The following is a 16,080-nucleotide window of genomic DNA, read 5'->3' as shown; positions in this document are numbered from 1 at the left end:
CACCCCCCCCACCCCCACCCACCCCAAGCACAGCCCCAATCCAAACCCCCAGCCTGGAAGAAGGCAGTGCAGTCCCCAGTCCTCAGCCTGCAGCAGGCAGCCCATCCTTGCCCTGCACACAAATCTGGGGAGCACATGGCCCCATGCCTTCCCCAGGGGTGCACTCAGTGGTGGGGAGCCATAACCCCTCCTCATGCCCAAGCACCCACCAGATGAGCCACCTGTGGCTCAGTACCGCTCCTGGCAGGGTTGCATTCACTGCCCTGGCTGGGCAGCACCTGCTTCTGCCCCACTCCTGCCCTCACCATGGGGGCCTCTATCTGCACCTCTTCTCTCCCCCCTGCCCCTTCCATCCCACAGACTTACTGGCAGGGAGCTGCTCTCCAAGCTGCCGGGCTTCATATCAGCTATCAGATTGGTATCAGCCAATATGGCTGGTTAATAATTAGCCACCAGTATCAGCCAAAAAAATCATTTAATCTGTGTACCCCTAGTTGCAGGGTGTTTTTAGTATTGCATCCTTTGTATAAGGCTTCAAAGTGGTGGTTTGGGGAAATCCTTGAATTGATGGTTGCCTAAGAATGCAAGGGACTGGATTTGATGGCCAGGAGGCCCTTTCTTCTTGTCTTCTTATATAAATGCTGAAGCTACTGGGCCCACAGCATTTGCAACTTTTCCCATTCCTGATGGCCCCAGAACTTTCACCTCCTGCCCAGAGGTTTAGTAGACCTGGCAGCTGGTGCCCCTGACACCTGCAAGTACTGCATGGGGTTCAGTTACCATAGTCCTAAGCAGCCATATTCACTACAGTCTTTCTGAGCAGTCCCCTCACACCTGATGACTGGGGTAGCTCTGTAGAAAGGGCAGAGCCAAAAAAGAGTCATTCAAGGCTGGCATGCTATTTTATTCCAACTCAATCTATGCCAGGGGTCATCTGGAGGCCATTTATGTGCCCTTTATGTGTATGTCAATGAGGGCCTCTGTCCCAGTTGTGTGCAGTCACCACCACCCTCGTCTCTAAAGGACTCCCCTTGCTGACACCTCAGCAGAAACCCAAGTCTGAATGAATCATGGAAAATAGACTCTCCTCTTCCTGCTCAGGGGTGAGGCGGACTCTACGGCTGTTCAGCTTACGCCTCACCTCCATATCCATCATGCCTCTAAAGCCACGTGAATAAGTCAGGATGTATCAGGGACCATTTCAGGGTAGAATGAAGTTGCTTTTCTACTTGCCTGCAAAGGACAAACTACCTGGCATGGTGTCAACTGACCAAGTGGACAACCCAGGGCCAGAGATACAAAGGTCAAAAAGCTCTGGACTGGGCTGCCATGAAGTCTCCATCAAGGACCCAGCTCACAGTGTCCGTCTTTGGCATGTAATGGCAGAGAAGCAACCAGGTCTGTCCTCCCACCTCCTGGCCCTTTGTGAAAGACACTGCACCAGAAGGAAGGGACATGGCAAGTCACAGTACAATGCAGCACTGCATGTGATGACATCAGTCTACTACGCTCTACCCCAGGGGCGGGGAAAATGCAGCCTGGGGGCCGGATGTGGCCTGCCAGGCCATTCTATCTGGGCTTCAGGGCCTCTAAAAAATTTAGAAAATTAATATTTATCTGCCCCTGGCTGCCTATCATGCAGCCCTTGATGGCTTGCCAAAAGTCAGTAAGTGGCCCTCCGCCCAAAATAACTGCCCACCCCTGCTGAACCCTGATGTCCAAAGTCAGCGCTACCTTCTCCAGCACATTTCTCCCTAGCCCGACTGCCCCTGCACCAATGACATAGGATGTTCCCCGTCCTGGAACGCAGACTTCTAGGGATCTGTCTACCCCAGAGTTCCTTGGCTTGCTGGAGAAGGCAACTGGCCCCTTACCTCAGCGTGGGTGTATGCAGCTGCAGCGTCCCTCTGCAGTGAGCTCCCAATATCTGGGAGGCTGTTGGAGAGGATGTCAGAACAGTTTTCCTTGTGCCGCTTGTTCCGCTCACTCAGAACTTCATCTACGTTCCCTCTGACCAGGTTGCTTTCTTGAGTGAAGTTTTTGGATACTTCCTAAAGAAAAAAAGTAACAGAGGGAGATGTCATTTCTCAGCAAATGATACTTTCAGACTACAGTTCTAGGCCTTAGAAAGCACACCAAGACAAAATGTGCTGCATGTGTTACTTATTACAGTACGGAAGTGCATGCCCAGGCTGTTAGAATTGCCTTCAATGGGCCGGTTGTCCTCAGACCTTTGTGGATTGCCAGTGCTTAGTTACAAGATGGTCTTTATCACAAGGTTCTCCTTAACTCGCAGGTATTTACTTAGAGCAAACCAAATTACAAACAACTCCAGCTACTTGCATCTCTCTGCTCTTCCGCAACAGGCCACTCCCTTTTCATTGAACTTTTAACACAGCACAGAGACATCTAGTGGTCAAAGAGTACAACGACCGGTGTCTTCCATTCCAGGTGGGCCTCTCCAGGGTCCTGCACTGCTGGCAAGGTGGGTGATGATCCACATTCGATAGCGAGAGAGCCTGACTTTGGTTTAGGGGGAAGTGCACTGGGATGGGAACAAGGATCCCCTGAGTTCTACACTCTGTCCTTCCCTGTGCATATCGCTGCATCCTTCAGATCTCTGTTGCTGAGCATGGCTTCCTCTTCTAAGATGGAAGCAGCAAGTCACATTCCACTTCCCCTATAACCTCATTGTACAAACAGATAATTGACTGCAATGCTGCACGAGGTCATGACAGGGAGTAGAACCAAGGTTTCTACTAGGACAGATGCAAGTCTTAGCCACATACCTTCACAGAAGGAACACGCCAGACCTATTTAGACTTACTCTTCTGTCTTTGATGGCAGATTTAGCTGCTCATTAAGCTTCCAGCCCATTACAAGGATACCAGAAACCTGGATTTCTAATGCTCACATGCAGGCTATCAAATAGTTCATAGAATCATAGAGAAGCAGGGCTGGAAGGGACCCTCCAGAGGTTATTTATTTAGCCCAATCCCCTGCCTGAGGCAGGATCATCCCAATTCAAACCATCCTATACAAATCCATAATCTAAATTCTTCATAAAACTACTGCCAAACCTGACACAAGACGTAACACCCTTACCTGCTACAGGTAAAGCAGGGGGACCACAGCAGGCAACGTCCTACAGTTCACTCACAAAGTGTTGTGTCCCCTTCAGGTGGATGAACCACAAATGGGATAGCACTCCATTAGTTTGAGTGACACAAGTTTGATGGTCCCAAGCCTAAAACCCTCCTACTGACCCATGGGACAGACTTAATGGTTTCTCAGTTGCCACTTACAGCAATAATTTACCATATTTTCTCATCTACAAAAATGTGTATTTTCTAAAAACCATCTGTCTTTCCCAAAAGCCAGCTGCTGTAAAATGGGAGTGTGCATTATGCATAAGGAAATATGGTAACAGCAGTTTCTGACTGGGCAAAAGTGAACGTAAAGTCTGCACACATCCATGAGGAACAGAACAGTGAAGAGGGCCTGTTCCCCAGCTGTACCCACTTAGTTATTTGCTACCTAGAAAGATATTTCATTTCCCTTCATTCTGCCTTTTAAAAGCGAGGTGTGGATCTTACTGCGAAGCGTGCTGTATGACAGAAGATACGATACGTGGCTGTTTTCATCACCCTTGCCTTTTACAGTCTGGGGATACAATCCAGTATTTCCAACACAGATCCTTACTCAGGCACCATGGTCATTAAAATCCAATGGAGTTTTACCCTGCAAATCCTGACTGATGTGTTGTCCTGTGTGTCCTGATAATGACAATTCCCTGGCACTTCGTATGCCCTCAAGCGTCTTTGTAAAATCAATGCTTTCTTAAGGCACTGACTTCAGTTTGGTTCTGCAACATCTCAGGCCAAGCAGACAAACAGCTTTACTCCTGACAATTACAGGCTGTTCCTCTGCCTCTGTGAAGTCCCTTGCAGGCAACAGTGTTGCTGATCCTCCTGGGAGTTGCTCCAAACTGCTAAAAGCAATGAATAAACACCAAGACTATAATAGCTCTGCTGATGAGATGAAGCAATCAGCTTGCTCAATGAACACCACCTCCTGAACTCGCAGGCTGAGGAGGACCTTGCCTATGCCACGGACCCTTCCAAAGAACTGAGCTGCCTCATCAAGTGATTTTCTCAGTTGGGATTAGCACAAACCAAGACACCACCCCCTCCACAGAGCCAGTGACTTATGGGAGATAGCTGCTTTATTACTATACAGGTTTTTTGGAATTCATGGCTGTTAAGGGCAAGAGAGATCATCCTGCTCCTCCTATCTGAACTCCTGCAGGACACAAGCCAGAGAGTCCCACCCAGGGGTGCTTGCATCCAGCACAAAATGTAGTGATTTACCTAGACAGCAGCCTAACCCTGAGCTAGAAGGGACATCCAATCTCAACATTACAGCCTCCACGTGACAAAGGATCCAGCGTGCAGTAACCGGTTCCAACAATTAACTATCCTCACTATTAAAAATCCAGGCCTAGCCTCCAGGTATTGCTGACTTCAGCTTTTAGCTCTTGCTTTGCCTTTGTCTGAGAGATTAAAGAGCCATCTGCTCTCAGGCATCTCTTCCATGAAGACGGTACTTCTCGAAGTCTCCACAGTACTTCAGCCCTTTTAAACTGGCTTTTAAACTCATTGGAGCAGAAGGCAGATTTCCCAAGCCTTTTATTCATTCTTATACCTCTTCCCTGAAGCTATATTCATTCTTGTAGCTCTTCTTATACCTCTTCACATTTTTCAAAATCCCCTTTTTAAGCATGCATTCCAGCAACCAACAAGAAATGCCGAGGTAAAGACAACCCTCCCACCCCTCACTCTCAGGAGAATACCCATCTTTTTCTCTGCAGCATCACCCTGGAGCCCATGTTCAGATGGCTATTTATGTACTAAAATTAACAATGTAGTGACAGGGGCCTGTCCAGATGCTGTAACCTAAGGAATCTCTAAAGTAGCTCAGTTGCACCTTTCCTCCCCCCACCCCTCTGGAAGCTCTTCCCCCTCATCATTTCCTCCACCTCACGTTTTAAAGAAGCCAGTAACAGAGGGCGAACCTGGCAAGCACCTTAAATAGCCTCTTTTGCACCAAAGTAAGGGGAAGTCCAGAAGTATAGGGCTCCATGAGCTGGTGGTGTCCTTTTCCAGCTGGTCTCAGTGGTCAAAGCCATACTTCTTTTAAGGTCCTTTATTCAAAGCCCTCTTTCAACACCTGGGAGTTCACCTGCCTGCTATCCTCAGGGAAGGAAATTAAACAAGATACATTGCCTTTCTCCCTTTAGGCTATCAAGGCTTCCCAGCTTCCACAAGCTCCTTCTGCTCCCTGCTCTCCTTCAGCTAGACCTTTTTCATGTTCCCAGCCAGCTAGGGATCTGCCCAGGGGCCTGATCCCTTTGCCGGCACCTCAGCAAGCACAGCTAGCTGCACCTTCCAGATTTGTCACACCCTCCCAGAAAGCTCTCGGCCAGCAGCCCCTCTCAGCTTTATTAAGGACCTCTGCTGAGCCAAGCTGTAGCCACAACACATGAAGAGAGAGGCAGCCTTCTTCTAAACAGCCCTTTTGAGCACAGCAAAGCACTAGGAGACCTTGTAGAGTTGCTTTCCTTTCCTGATCCCCCAACCCTGTTCAAATGCACCTCTTTCCAAGATACAGGGCCCCATTCCACAATTGTGGCCTGAAAGTCTTGTTTCTAGACACATGAGCTTGCAGTTGGCTGTATCAACTCACAAGCTTTTTGACTGCACCCAGATCACCAAGCAGGGGTGGATCCCGGATTTCATAAAGATTGGGTGGGGGGCGCTTCAGGAGCAGCGCACTGCAGGGGTGACTGCATCTCCTGCTCCCTGCCTCATCCACCCCTACCAGCGTGGGAAGACCATGCCATGGGAGCCCCTGGGGACTTTCAAAGTCCTTAAAGAAGATGAAAATCACCCCTCTTTCCCCTTCGTGCTCAGAGGCACATCCCTTCCCCTCTTCTCCCAGCTCCCCACCCCTTCCCTGCCTGCTGCTGCTTTCTCCACTGTTGGGGGAGAGAAAGCTCCAGAGCCAGTCTGCTGAGTGGGGGCTAGACTCATCTGGAGAGGGGACAGCAGCAACAGGGAGGCTAGAGAGTAGTTCCCTCTAACCTACCCCATCCTGAAGCAGGCACAGGGAAGGGAACCCCCCTTGCCCATCCCTGTTGCCATTGTCCATGTTCCCAGCTAAGCCCAGCCCCTGGTGGTGCACAGGAACAGCTCTGGTGCTTCCCCACCTCCAGCAACAGAGGGGAAAGGCAGGCAGGAGAGCGGAGAGGAAAGGGGCAGGTAGGGGGTGTACTTTTGTCCAGGAAGGGGAAGGGAGAGGGATTCTCACCTGCTTTAGGGACTTTAAAAAGTCGTTGGAGGCTTCTGTGGTGCAATGCAATAATCCAAAAGAGGGGGATGCAGCCACACCACTGCAACCCTTCTGGATCCACCCCTGCCACTATGCAACCCAGTGACTGGTCTATCAAGCAAGCCAGCAACCTGCCTGCTTACTTTCTGTTTTACAGGCAGTCATGTTACACTTGCTGCCTTACAAAGTGACAGTTTGATAATCAGGATGGTGCCTGCTCCTAAGTCAAAGCTAAAGTGTACTGTCTATCTGTACCTTTTCCTTTTTCAGCTAACTCTGTGATCTTCTCAAAGCCCGTTAATGGGTTTGACAAGATCTGTTCTCCATGAAACCACGTTAACAGGCCTGCATCACATTCCCAGCTTTTACCACATGGCTGCGAGAGACCTTGACCAGCCATTCTGTTGCTGTGCCCAGAAAAGATGTCAAAGCTAATGGGCACTATCAACCAGTATGAGGGGGTTAACCAAAAGGGATTGTGTCTGCCCTTAGAGACAACATTCATCTGACATGCACTGAAATGAAAATGGTATAAAGTTGATCCCCACATGGTAGATGGGGTGAAACCAGGTTGTGGCTGTGCAGTGTGGCATCACACAGCTGCCACATGTTCTGGGGAAAGACCTGGAGGAAGGTGGAGTTTGAACCGTCAGTATGGGAAAGGCTACACAGACTTGGATCAGCAGCACAGGAAGCAGCCTTGGGACCATTTCTGGACCCAGCATCCTGCAGTCACTACCTTTGCTCAGTGGTATATTGCTAGAAGCAAGAGATACCAGTCTCTTCCAGTTCAGAGCAGATGCTTGGCTTTCATATAGCTCTCCACAAATGCTAACTGTTCATAAAAGCATTTATCATGGCTTTGCAACCACAGGACTAGATGTCTGCATTTGACCACTGGCCTTTTCAATGTGCTGGCCATCTGCTCCTTCCTGCCAACTCAGCAGAGCCATGAGGCCAATACATTAGGATGGTTCCTGCAATTGCCAGTTACATGCCTGAAAATGGAGAGCCAGGAGCAGAGGCATAATAACCAGAAATTTTGGCACCCAGCCTTGGGTGGGGAGGGGGGAGCAGGTATGCAGGGAGAGGCAGAGCTGGGTGCCAAGCATCATAAAACAGCAGTAGTGAGGGGGCTGCCATGTACAACAAGGGTCCTGCAGCTGCAGCTGGCCTTGGCACAAGCACCACGAACACTGGGCACTGCTGTGGTGCTGCAATCTCCCTGGGTGCTGCCATTCTGCTGCTTTCTTCTAAATCAGAGCCGGGGGATGATGCCTGGCTCACCCAGTCCTGCTTACACTGTTGGCCAGAAGCCCAGCATGAACACAGAGCTGAAATTGGTGAAACAACTAGTGCAATGTGTATGCATTGAGCCAATGTAACTGGGAGGAAGGATTAGCAGAATCTGTGCCCCAAAGGTGGAGGGCATTTTAGGAGTTGGCGCAGTGTGGGGAGGAACCTGTGTCTCTGAGAAAGATCTCTTCCATGCTGCATACAGTAGCACAGCTTGTCACCTCTCTCCTTGTGGGGACCCTCCCCACACCAAATATTAGCATTCCTGTCCTCAGGAGGCCCCTTAGTCAGAGCCAGCTAGCTGGCCATGTCTTTCATCTATTGAATAGCAGCTACTTTAAATACCTGGCACAGCAGTAGAAGCCTTTTCTCTCACAGGCCTGGAAGAAAAGAGATTACAGGGGCTGGTTCACCCTAATCCTTCATTTTACAGCTGTGCTACCATAGTTCCTCCTCCTAAAACCCACCACGACCTTCATCTGTGACCCTCTATTGCCAGCTGAAGCAACAGCTGCAAGCTAAAGATGAGCCCAGTGAAATGAGAAACAAGTGTCTTAGCTCAGACTAGCCATCATCTCAGAAAGGACATCAGCTCTGAAAGACAAAATACTTCAGACTTTATTAAATTTGGGGCTGAAGCCTTTCTGCAACCTCACTCACCAGGTCTGTTGTAAGTAGGAGTTGTACTTTTGGGAGTGAGACAGTCTCTCTCTCATGTTATTAATACTTTGTACAAATGCCTACCAAAACAGAGCTGAGTGCCTGAATTGGGATGTCTAGCTACTTCTCCAATATCATTAATATATTAATAATGCTTTTCATCTGAAAGGTTTCTAGAGCATCCTACCACCTCTGGATCCATTTCTACCATGTTTGCTCACTTTGGTTACTGTCTTACATTAAAAATAGGCCTATTGAAGGCAGTGGGAATATCTATACAACAAGGTACAATTTCAGAAGGGCAGAAAAGTCTTTGTGTGAGAAAGCTGGGAAAAGGCACAAGAACCAGACAGAATATGACCTTAAATGCAGATATATGCAGAACTGAAGTTGCTTAAGTTAATTTCCACTTATCATTGTAAAGTATAGAAACCTTAGGACATTTCTGGGAAAAATATGGCTGGATATGATCAAAAGTAACCTCAGCTCACATGCCTTTCACCCAGACTTAACATCCAGGGACTCTTCATCTTCTAAACAAATATCCTTTGCCTGCCTTGGTGAGGCCGCAGCTGGAGTACTGTGTCCAGTTTTGGGCCCCACAATTCAAAAAGGATGTGGAGAAGCTTGAGAGAGTTCAGAGAAGAGCCACACGCATGATCAGAGGTCAGAGATCAGGAAAACAGACCTTACAACAACAGGCTGAGAGCCATGGGGATAGGAAAAGCGCAGGCTCAGGGATGATCTGATGGCCACCTACAAGTTTATCAGGGGTGACCACCAGGATCTGGGGGAACATTTGTTCACCAGAGCACCCCAAGGGATGATGCAGTCGAACAGTCATAAACAACTGCAAGACCGTTTAGGCTGGACATAAGGAAGAATTTCTTTACTGTCTGAGCCCCCAAGGTCTGGAACAGCCTGCCATCGGAGGTTGTTCAAGTACCTACATTGAACACCTTCAAGAGCAAATTGGATGCTTATCTTGCTGGGATCCTACGTCCTCAGCTGACTTCCTGCCTTTTGCGTGGGAGGCTGGACTCGATCTTCTGAGGTCCCTTTCATCCCTAATGTCTATGAAATCTATGAAACCCTCCCAAATTTCTAACCCAAGTTCTTGTCCTTGGCAAGAAACCTTAACCAGCCCAGAACTGGTGCCAGCACTGACCAATACAGATCAACTGTGTCACCACCTCCTGTTGGATGATAAATGCATAAATAATGATATTATTTATCATCCCCCAAAAGCTCTAACCTGTCTTTATTTATAATTTTCCTTCACTGCCCATGCACTGTGCTGCCCTCTTAAGTGGCGTGCTTATCAGTATGTGATATCTTTCTGAAGAGAAGATTCCTACTTTCTCTGGGTTAAAAGATAGTCATTTCCAACCTGAACTATTATACAATTCTGGTGTGAGTTTTTAAAAATCCACAGCATTCAAACAAAGATGTAAATGTTTCAGTGACAGGTTGAGTCATCCCTATGTCGGGTAAATTTCTCTGCTATGATTTACACAGCAAATGTCTGCTGCATATTTTGTATTTGTTTTACTGATGTCAATGGAAATTCCACCCACAGAACACGTGTACAGCAAACAATAGGCTTATGGAGTGTGGTCAGAGAAAAAGACTTTTTCCCTTGTGTGCACAAATGTTTGTAAAGTATGTCAAATACTTCTGAATCTCTGGGGGAAAGGTGCCATATACATTTCAAGTACTAGCTTATAAGATCTTTTTTTAAAGTTGATTAACCATAACCACCCCTATTTCTTCTAGAGTGGGAAGGGGAAGGGATTGGGAAGGATGAGACAAATCAGTAGGGTTGTATGGATGTAAGTGAGAAGAGAATTCAGTCCCAGAAGTTTCTCTGAAGTAACTTAACCTTGTGAACTCACCCTGAGCCAAATGTTGCACATTCTTCAGTCCGTGGAATTAATTCTGATTTATGCTGGTGTAACCGAGAGCAGAATTTAGCCCTTTGTGTGTACTCCTGAATCCCTCTCCTAGGTCAAGGTTTTGCTCAGCTACCTCTAGTTCAGCTCATGGGTCTAAATCAGTGGTATTCAACCTATGACCCATGGAGCCATGTCATCCAACCCATAGTGCTCCCCATGGAACCAGAAATTTGGCAGTGGTGGAGCAGTGACAATGTTATTCACTGCAGCTCCCAAAAGTATCATCCAGAATCTTGGCAATCAATACTGCCAAATATCCAGACCAATGGGGAGTCCTGAAGGCCAGATAATACAGTACTGTGTACTGGACCACACTGCCACATGGGGTTGTGCCATAGCTGAATTCAATGCATGGGGCTGGGATGGTGAGTGGGGTCATGCGACAGCTGGATCCAGTGCACAGAGCTGGCTCAGCACTCCAGATTACACCGTGCACCCACCCCATGGTGGATCTGGCCTGCAGACCAGCCCTGTGCTACTCATCTGGCCCGCAAGGCCAGATAGGTTGAACACCACCAGTCTAAATAGCCTGTTTTCCTCGCATTACATGACTGGATATTAGACAAGTAAAACGTCAGTGGGGCCTCACTGTGGTGATCCAAGAGCACAATTCCGCACGACTCAGTCAAGCCTCTTCTGTCTTTCTAATTATTCAAGATTCAGCAGGAAACTCATGTGACCCAACTGGAGGATAAGTCAAACCAGATGAACAGGGTACGATCTCAAATAAAAATAATGCTCCCAGCAACCTGGAAACCCAAGATCTCACATTCAAATGCACCATTTTCGGATGCCTCTTTTTTGACCTCTTGGCTGAATTGTGCATTTCTCTCCCCAAAATGCTTTGCAAGTGGAATTTTGGCTTTATAAATCAACTGCACTTGGCTTATGGCTCAAATCAAATGGGACTGGTCTGCATTTAAAAGAATGTGGAATTACTGTCCCAGATATAGATTGAGGGAGAAGGCTCCATTATTTAATCTGGCAATCTGATGCTACAAAACTAGATGCAGCTTAAAAAACACCCTCAAAGCCATACAGTATTAGTCAAAAAATATTACACTGCATAAAAGTAAAAATGATTTAACTGGAAACTCTCTTTAAAAACAAAAAACAAAAATATTTTAGCTATCTTTTTAAGACAGCATTTTCATTCTCTGGCATCAGGCTCTGAATTCAAGATGGAACACAGCAGCCAGCACCTCAGATACTTGACCCTCTTAGCTACTTCTAAGAATGGCTGACGTGTACACTAAGTGCCTCTATTTCTGGCTCCTGTGCCTCTCAGCCACTGCCTGAATTTCAGGGGAAGCAAGAGGAGACCTAGTAAAAGGTCATTAGAAATAACAAAAATAAAACTATGACAAAATAAAACAAAACCATTCTCAGAGGAGCTACGAAATCTGAATAAAGCACCACCAGCTCAGTGATGTACCTTCAGAGTTTAAGGAGAAGTTGAGGGTAAGTCTTATTCTGCAAGATGCCCCAATCAACAGTATTTGAATCAAGGACCTCCAAATCCACAGTACAGACTTTAATGATTTGAGTTAAGAGCTAGTGATCGTAGAAATAGGCTGCTATCCCCAGTGTAAGCCAAACAGGCTTTGTCAGAGATACACAACAGATTCCATAATTAGTTGTTTAGTTGCAAATCAGGATTGTATTCCTGGCTTTGAAGTAATTGGTGGTTACAGACCACACAGCCAAACAGACAGATTTATCACGTTCATTCTGAAAGGCAACATGGCTAAGAAAATGAGATGTGGACCTACCATACTAAAGACTTGGCTATTACTGCCAGCTCCACTAGAAGTGACTTTGTGTAGCCCCATCTGTAAACGAGAGAGAATGGGGTACTTACTGACTTTCTGGCATGGAAGTGAGACAGAAAATGCAATCACAAGAGCAGAGAAGTGAACAAAATTCTTAATAGCAAAGAAGCTCAGATTACAGCACCTTCTGGCTCCTCCTGTCCCAGCTCACCTTCTGAAGAGCACACTGTGTTTTCAGATGCATAGTTGGAAATGTTGGTGTCCTGGGCAGGGCAGGGAGAGGATACTGAACAGGGGAAAGTCTTAACAGAGACTCAGAAGACTCCAGCTCCTGCTGTTGCCACTACACGGACTCCTCACACACAGGGAGCAGCAGCTGTGTCCCCTCTGGCCCCTGCTAGGCAGACCCCAGCTTCAGTCCCGAGCAGAGTTTCCCACCCCCATCCCCTTCTCAGCCAGCCCGAGCAGTAATAGCACTCCAGCTAGGAAGCAGAGGAGTTGGGGCAACCTGCTCTGGTAGAGCAGACAGCGCAGCCCAGCCCAGGGCTTCAAAGCATCCTGGGATGCTGGGGGACTGAGTTAACTTAAACCAGGAAGGGGTCTGGGACCGAAGTTCCTTAAACCTATTTGACCTAAATCAGTTAAGTCTGATACTACATTCAACAAGATTTATCTGAAACCAGTTCTGGCCATTTTGAAATCAGTTTATGTGCACTGAACTTCTGTTCTGTTACAAGTTTAAACCAGTTTCTGATCAGTTATGTTTATGTGTAACTTCTGTCCCTAGCCTAGCAGATTTCCAGAGACAACAAAAGACACCTCCCAGACTCCATAGCAAATTCCCTGTCATATTTCCTACTTCAAAGTATGGAGCACTAAAGCTTTTCAGACAGATCATAGTAAGGATTTAAATATGGAAAGAATGACCATTTCTTCTTAAATCTCGTTCTTGGAAGCATACAACCCATTTTTTACTGAGCCTTATCAGCAAAATGCAGCCAGAAGCAGGCAGCAAGCACGGAAAACAGTAGACTCTCCTGCCACTCACACAGCCTCGGCACAGAAACTTGCTTCACAAAAACTAAACACTCCAAGCTATCTTCCCAAGACTATACATTTGCTCAAACACTATGAAAAAGGAAAAAACTCTAGCAAACAATATACTACCTAGCAATGTCTGCCATAATAGTATAACCATTATAAGGGGAGTGGAAATGGCCACAGCCAAGTACTGTGACTGGGGAACAATTTATACTTTTTTTCACTGTATTAACAAACTGTAACAACTTCAGCTAAAATATTCTAATGTTGATCCTTGTTGATTTTTTAAGTTTCAATAAGAACAAGGACTGATTTCAAAACCAAGGCTAAGATAAGCAAGTAGTTAGGATTAACAAATCTTCCTACCACTTTTCTTTTTAAGAGCTGTAGAGTTTGTCAACAGTTTGGTTCAGGGACTTGTAACTGGTCAGGGAGATAGTGAAGTCAGAGAGGTGATTTTTGTTTTCCCTGTGAAAAGCTATTCAAACTTTGGTTATGTGACAAGAACTGGAAAATCATCATTTGCATGTACACAATAGAACATGTTCAAGACTTTCTCTTTAGCTTTTTCACCATCGTAGGTGAATTATGTGTGCATGTTACTTCCTCCTGCTGAGTCCTCTGAATTGTTCTGAAACAGAAACATAGGACTGGAAGGGTCCTCAGGAGGTCTGGTCCAAACCCCTGCTTGAGGCAGGATCATCTCTGTCTAAACCATCCCATCCCATCCCACCCCAAGTGTTTGTCTAGCCTGCACTTAAAAACTTCCAAGGATGGAGATCCCATGATCTCTCTAAGTAGCCTGGTTCTGATGCTTGACTACTCTCATAGTTAGGAAATTCTTAATATCCACCCTAAATTTCCCTTCTTGCAGTTTAAACAGCCAAACTTGAAACTGAAGATGGAATGCAGAGACATTCAGTGTGGTCAACCACAAGGCTAAAAAATTGTGATTCATCCTCCTTTGGGAATCATGAGGTTGGTTTAGAAATCATGAGATGAAGGTAGCCTCTGCCTAGGGCACCCACTGGTTCAGTGGTGCACATAGGATTACAGCTGTCTACTGTTGCCAACTAATATTTGTTCTTCCTTCCATTCAAAAACTAGAGGTCTATGAAGAAGATCTGAGGCCCCTGCTACATGTTACATATATTATGCAATTAACTGGTTAATCGCACAATAAAATTTAGACTACCCATATGTGCGAAGTAATTATCCCATAATAAAAATGACAGCTATAAAAAGAGCCAACCAGCTATAAAGTTAGTGCCTGAAAATGTATATCAACTGTATAGGTGGTTTCTATCCAGCTTTAATTTGAACATGAATGGAGCTCTGAAGTGTTCAAACCTTGGCAATGCCAAAATGTTGGGTAGTTACACTACTGTATCAGACCATTTTGTTCTCTTTTTTTTTAAATGCAACTATGCTAAAATGTTACCAACTTTGCAAAGTGAAACATTCAAAATTGAGGAAATACCAGAGTTAAGATTTCCCATGCAATCTCAGTTTTGCCCAGTTGTCTATATGCATTAAGCCTAGGAGTGGTCAGACAATGGAAATCCTGTTTCAGGCAAAAATTCAATATTCCAAAGCTTGTTCTTATTCTGAATTGGAACAAAAAGTTGAAACTGCCAAATTTCTCCTGGAACAAAACTTCTACACAAAAAAAAAAATTCTGATTTAGTGTTGCTGAATCGTTTTGTTTAGCTAATGCAGAAATGTCACATGTTGAGGTAATAAGAGTGTGTTATTTCAGTGAGGTAGAAAGGCTTTGTTTCAAACTTAGTTTCAATTCATTTCATCTCAATGTGTATACTGTATTATAATATCAGATATATAAATACAGTAAATGTATAAATGTATGTGAAAAACCAATATTTTAATATAACATAAAAAGCAAATAAGTAACAGAAATGAAATATTTCACCTTGTTTAAACAAAATCTTTCAACATTATTGAAATAAGAAACTCCAAGTTAATTTAGACTTTTCCCATCAAAATTTCATTGATTTCAAACAATTTTTTAAATTTGATGGAAAACTCTTCTGTCCATACTTTTCCAATCTACACTAATCATCATGACATACCATCTTCAGCTGTGTGCTCATGTGCTACTTTTTAACAGGACCACAGTCCTGAGAGCTGATGGGTGGAATGAATAATACAAAAAATATTTGTGTGTTAAGAAAGCCTCATGAACTGTGATTTCCTGAAAGGCATCCTGAACTTCTGTTAGGCAATAAGAGGGACAGAGAAAACAGGAGGCTTAACAACCCAGCATGAATGTCAGCACACTGCTCATTAACAGAGCTCCATTGATTAAACCCAGTCACAACCCAGATAGCCATGTGTAGCACTATCATTGTTTGTCTGTTTCCAGGCACTTTTAGCCAAAAAGGAGACAGTATCTCACGTTGTTCCAAGCTCAGATAATCAACTCTTTTGTTAGTGGACCAAGCATTTAATACTGCATACAGGACATGTGTTACGTGGTTCATAAAGGCAACATTCCCCCACTTACTATACCATTGTCCCACATGCCCTTCTGGGAGGACTTCTAACTGACCTGCCAGGGCAGAGCTGAAGGACAAAACATGCATACATTTGTTTGGCCAATAGCTGATGTTCTTCCACCACTAGTGTTCCCTACAAAAAAAAACAAACCTCAGCAACACTCATTCTTAAAATTCACAAAATTATGAGTATTTTTTTCAAAAATAATCTCTCTGAGGTTTTCATTATTTGCCTTCAGATTGTTTGAACTTTAGGTTACATTTGGGTCATAATTTCAAGATTCTTCTTCGCCATCACTATGAGAATTAGACATTTTCCTTTTTAACTGAATGCTGAGGTTCTTCCCTCCCCCCCCCCCCCGCCAAAAAAAAAAAAATCACGTGTCTCAAGCTGCTGAGCCTTTAAGAATAAAAAAAAATGCAGCCGACATCACAAGATTCACAATAAAT

At 45.4% G+C, this 16,080-nt stretch overlaps 1 protein-coding gene across 1 annotated transcript in view; it reads right to left on the bottom strand.

Annotated features, from left to right (window-relative positions):
* The window catches only part of OLFML2B (olfactomedin like 2B), a gene marked incomplete at its 5' end in the record, with an annotated part of 146,013 nt that overhangs the window by 114,128 nt on the left and 15,805 nt on the right, over positions 1-16,080 (bottom strand). The window contains one exon of the mRNA XM_019528357.1: positions 1,875-2,051. Within this exon, the coding sequence (XP_019383902.1) occupies positions 1,875-2,051 (177 nt within the window). The remainder of the gene's footprint in view (positions 1-1,874; positions 2,052-16,080) is intronic.

This window comes from Gavialis gangeticus, unplaced genomic scaffold (assembly GCF_001723915.1).
Source record: "Gavialis gangeticus isolate Ggan-Ray unplaced genomic scaffold, GavGan_comp1, whole genome shotgun sequence".
In the NCBI taxonomy this organism is placed as follows: Eukaryota; Metazoa; Chordata; order Crocodylia; family Gavialidae; genus Gavialis; species Gavialis gangeticus.
The sequence above is the reverse complement of the archived record's forward strand: the minus strand, read 5'-3'. Positions and strand labels throughout refer to the sequence as shown.